Source organism: Sphaeroforma arctica (assembly GCF_001186125.1).
Source record: "Sphaeroforma arctica JP610 unplaced genomic scaffold supercont1.2644, whole genome shotgun sequence".
Lineage (NCBI taxonomy): Eukaryota > Ichthyosporea > Ichthyophonida > Sphaeroforma > Sphaeroforma arctica.
Window position 1 is genome coordinate 394 of NW_014037914.1, and position 5,031 is coordinate 5,424.

Here is a 5,031-nt window from a genome sequence, read left to right on the forward strand (position 1 = left end):
ATTAAACTAAAATACAATTTAGTCAGTTAGGATTTAGCAGTGGTAGCTTGTGTAAGAATGATCGGGACTGCCTCTTGTTAAGAGCCTAAATATCCTCGATCACACAGGGCGTACCTCTAGCTATTCTTTATTGAATAATTTTCACTAGAAGTACTAAGTGTTCATGACCACATGCCTAATTTGTAGATAGACATAATAACGTAAGTCACGTTAATACATTAGCTGATATAAATAAAGTTCCATCTGAAGAAAAGTTATAAAAAGAAAAAGACTTATTGGATTTTGGAGATTGGCGGGAGGACCAAAATCTATAAGTTGTAGTTCGGAGATTATAAAATTTAGTTTATAATATCCTACATCTACTAATGTCTCCAATAGGTCCAAGTAGATGAGTCATACCAAATACTCAGGCTATTGGAGCCATCAAAGTGAATTTAGAACACTTTGGAAATATTGGAAAAAGAGCTTGTATTAAATTATTTAAAATACAAATATAAACCAGTGTATTATCTCAATTGATCTTGATATTTTAGACTGACTGGAGGCCGTATTTCTACACCTTGTCGTATGCCTTGGTAATATCCAGATAGACTTCCGACTGTGTCTCAGATTCCATGGCGGCGAGTGCTTGGGTATAGCAGGAGTATCGTGATTTGAAGCCAGCTTGGATTGCGTGGGTAGCAGACCGGGGTGGCTAGTAATCAGCTTGAGAAAACACTTCTCAAATATGCGTCTAACTATTTGCGTTAGCGTGATAGGGTGGAAGTCGGCGGGGGAGGTGATATCTACATCGTCCTTTTTGGGTGCGCTGTCAGGAGGGTGCAGTTCAGGGCGGTAGGGAAGGTACCCGCCTTTAGTAGCTCAGTGAATGGTTTGTCAAGGAGTCTAATCAGTGGGCTATTGGCGTCCGGGCGTCCTAGTGTCCTGTGTTTGGTGAAAGGCTCCACTGCGGCCTGCAGAAGGAGGATGTAGATTCCGTCAGGGCCAGGTCTCTTATTAGGATAGCGTAGTATAGCCTCCATTATATCATCGGGGCGTATGACGGGAGTTACATCAGGCGAGGGTTCGGTATCCGGTGGAACAACGTACGGATTCGTGGAGTTGAATAGGTCCTCAAAGTAGCCAGTGAGAGTGGCGCCTGTGTCGTCGGCACCCGGTATACAAGGTTGGCGTGGAGATCGTCGTTGGTACGCAATATGTTGGAACATTTGGGTATTGCTTTGGGCGGTCAGACGTGGGCGGAACGAGTGGTTTGGCAGCCGTTGTACCCAAGGTCTATTTATGTCGTAGCAGAATCCTCAAAAGATTTGTGGGTTAGCGGCAGAGCGCCAGATGCGGTCGAGAATCCGTAGCAAGCCTTTTCTGGACCATGCAAGGTGAGATACGATCGTAGTAGGTTCTGATGTACCCAGATTTTGGCTTAGAATAGTCGTGCGCGGGATTTGATGCGTAAGTGATAAAGTCGATGGCGATATCGGTTATATCCATGAGAGGGAAGGCGTTGATCCGGAGGCGGCGGCATTGTTGGCATTTGTTGGAGCCGATGGATCGTCGGTCAGCTTATAGATCTGGAGGGAGGCGAAAGTCGTGGGCCGGTGATACGCATGTTCTGTACCAATTGAGCCGCCAGCATAGAGATAGTCCAGGTGCCACGTGTTATGTAGGGCAGTTTCGAATTGTGTTCATACGGAGTCCGTGAATTGTGGATGCGTGGCCATACTTACGTGTTGTAAAGTTAAAGTCGCCCCAAACGACGTCTGGTTGGAAATTGCCAATCTCGGGAGGATCCATGTATTAGGGTTTAGGGTTTTAAAGATGCCAATACCACAGTGTGAAGGGTGTAAGATGTTGTGCCGTGTTGTGTGTTGTAGAATATGATAGTGTGTGTTCGAGCGTATATGATTAAGGAATGTGGTGTTATGCCAGGTTTCAACCACACACATAACATCAACCTGACTCAAAATCGATTAGGGTTTATCTGTATGGTGCTGCATTGTCCATGTTGAGTCCTTGTGGGTTGAAGAGGGTCATCCTTATTGGTCCTAACATTGTTCATCCTCGGTCAATACTACTGGGCCCTGGTCCTTGTTGATGTCAATCATTTCTATATCGTTTTCTGTCGTCGAAGAGTCTGTGGTGGAAGGTTGAGTCTGTGCGGATAAGACCGTCCGGGCTGCGCACGATTCGTGGGTTAGGTGACAATCGGTTTGTAGTATGTTTTGCTGGATACGCGTTCTGGAGCCGGTCCGTGGTACATTGTAGAATGTCTGCGTTGGTGGAATTAACAAGAGGGTCTAGTAAAGCATCCATGCTACGGGCAATACATTTTGGTGCTCGTTCATGTGTGCAGCGGGCCTTCCGCTTGGTGCGGAGATAGTGGATTAAGGCTGGTTTCGTAGCGTCAGGATTTTGTTGGGAGCGGGGGTCTATGGTTTTATCAAATTGCCACTTCCACGTTAGTTCTGCATGTCGTTTCACCTGGGCGACAGCGTCATTGGGAACACAAAGGCGGACGAAACTGGAGGAGGTCCCGCGGCGATTTAGTTCAGAAACCGGTTTGGAGGGGAGATACCAAAGAAAGTGGTGGCGATTGAGGTGCGGTTGGGTGTGCCAGTATTTTTCAAATACTGATTGGGATGGGGGCTTGCCGTTGGGAAAAAATTGCCCGATAGCAGAGCCATACCGGAGTGATGTCATCCATTTCGTGGAGAGTTTTGTCCGGCATCGGGCGGTCCATCACTTTCGTCAAAAGGTGTGCGGGTACTGGCGGCTGCAGTAGGGGCTGAGAGGTCGGTGGGATCGGGGTTTTTTGGGGAGTCGGTTTTGTGGGGTTGCCCACTTTTGAGCGGTAGCTGGGAGGCTCACTGCTGCTAAAGAGCGCCTGTGGCCTCGGTCTTTTTGCTGGCGGGGCTGGCGGGCTTGTGGAGCTAAACGGGAAGGTGTTGGGTGTGCCTTCATTTAGAGGTGCACAGGTTTGGGAAGTAAGGTCTCGGAGTTCGGATTCGAGGTTGTTCACTTTGGCACAGAGTTCAGTGAGTATTTGGGGCATGGTTAATTCCTATTGGTCGTCAGCCAGAGGCTCTTTAGAGATGTGCCCATTATTGTCCAGGGTTGGTAGGGCCGGTCCCGACATTTGGTTGAGATTAGCCTGTAGAGTATTGACCTGGGCAGAGAGGTCTGTGATAGATTTTTGTAAATCCAATTTCCATTGGTCATTGTGCAAGGAGTCGTTGGGGACGAGCGCTTTAGTTGGGGATTCAGCCTGGCCCGACATTTTTCGGAGGCGGTGTTGAGAATCCACTTGCGTGGTTTCTAAGTCTGTAGTGTTTCCAGACTTCTGTCCTCCTTTCGCACGAGTGTCATGAGTGCGCTCGTGTGCGTTGGATACACCTGACTTATTTAATAGTCGCAATATATATGTGTATATACTTCGGCATTATCTTTCATTAATACCTTTAAAAATCGGGCTTGAAAGACTTCGGGCTTGGACTGTAATGTTATTAAACAGAGTCCTAACTGGAGACTGACGCTTTTAACACCTCATTCCCCTATTACGGAATATTTCATAATTACATATTCATAGCCTTCTAAATAAAACAAATTCTATATTTTTTTCTCAAGGAAACAACAAAAGACTAAGGGGTTCAAGTCCATTTTGGTGCACACAGCCAAGAACCGAGGCACACCACCCAGTTTTTAAATGTTTGATCGAACAGCCAAAAAGTTCCAATATTTTAACAGTGCACTTGAAATTCTGTGAACTGTCCAAAAATGCAATAAAAACATTTTGGCATATTTGAGTGATGCAAGGTCAGGTCTGAGGTCCTATATCAGCCTGAATGAAGAAGAAAGTGGCCGTCAGAAGAATCTGGCCATGGGGAGTTCAAATCCGATGAGTTTGAGACTCTCAGAGTACTGTGACACTTTGTAAATATGGCAAAATCTGAAAGTCAGTTTCCGAAATAATGGTGCTACATTCTGAAAATGTATCCGGCTCACTTTTTTCGTCGAGAAATCCCGATTTGAGCCAATATTTGTGAAGCCTTGTAGTGTAACATGGGGTCTCTGAGTACCCCGGTTCTGGTGTGTTCCATACTATTTTTTCAAAAATTTATTTTTGTTGAAAAAATATTCAGGGTAAGAAGAAAGAAGGAGGGGGACACTATTTAAACGCGCCCCCTGAGCCCTTTTAGGCCTGAACTAATTCTGTCGCACCAAATCATAGCCGTATTTTTTTTTACAAGAGAAGATATTTTATCACCGAAAGCGTAAATAGCTGTAGAGTCCCTATTTCTTTTATTGAACTTGAAATCTGTCCGGAACGCTTTTTCCCCATTTGTAGGCCTCAAAGAGGCCCCCGAGGGATCCAAAATGTAATTTTGTTTCAAAAAACACTTACTTTTGTGGGTCCGTACCGTGTGTGACTGAACAACAGTGCGTATTTGTGTGAGTGTGTTGAGTGAAAGTAAGGGAGAACGCACGAGTTCTTAGTTACCCTCTTTAAAGAAACGCTTTTGGTCTCCGAAGCGCCCTTGCCGTGTCTTATTGAAGGCTATGAATACAAATGTATTATTTATAAATATGTATTGAGTGGGGTCGTTAAAAAATAATAATATTAAAGACAAATATATAAAATATTTTATCTGTATAGAAGTATCTCTCAAGATCCTCATTTATATCCCTCCTGATGATGTTTATTATATGAAGTATCTGGTACCTTCATGATGCATCCTATTTACCAGGTGATGTTCAGAGATAAGTAGAGACAATGAAAACCGATACAGGGAACTCAACGCCGGTCGTAGTAAAGACCAGTGCCGACAATCTAAATGTATGAATTAAATGGACTCTACAATTCCTTCTTGTATCAAAGTCAGACTGGTTTCTCAAGCTAAGTTCGTACTGATCTACTTTGAATCTTGCCCAAGCCATTCTTTGTCAGAGATACTACCACACGCCTTTCTGGTATGTTTTGCAATCACATACAAAAAGTACTGATTCGTTTCCTGATATATATATATATATATATAC

General features: G+C 44.4%; 1 protein-coding gene across 1 annotated transcript; it reads right to left on the bottom strand.

Annotated features, from left to right (window-relative positions):
* Window positions 1-2,094: 2,094 nt before the first annotated feature.
* On the bottom strand, window positions 2,095-3,049 carry SARC_12843 (hypothetical protein; the record flags this gene model as incomplete). The annotated part of the gene is made up of 2 exons (XM_014293043.1): window positions 2,095-2,643; window positions 2,684-3,049. 2 exons carry the CDS (start codon window positions 3,047-3,049, stop codon window positions 2,095-2,097), a joined length of 915 nt encoding a protein of 304 aa, XP_014148518.1.
* Window positions 3,050-5,031: the final 1,982 nt, after the last annotated feature.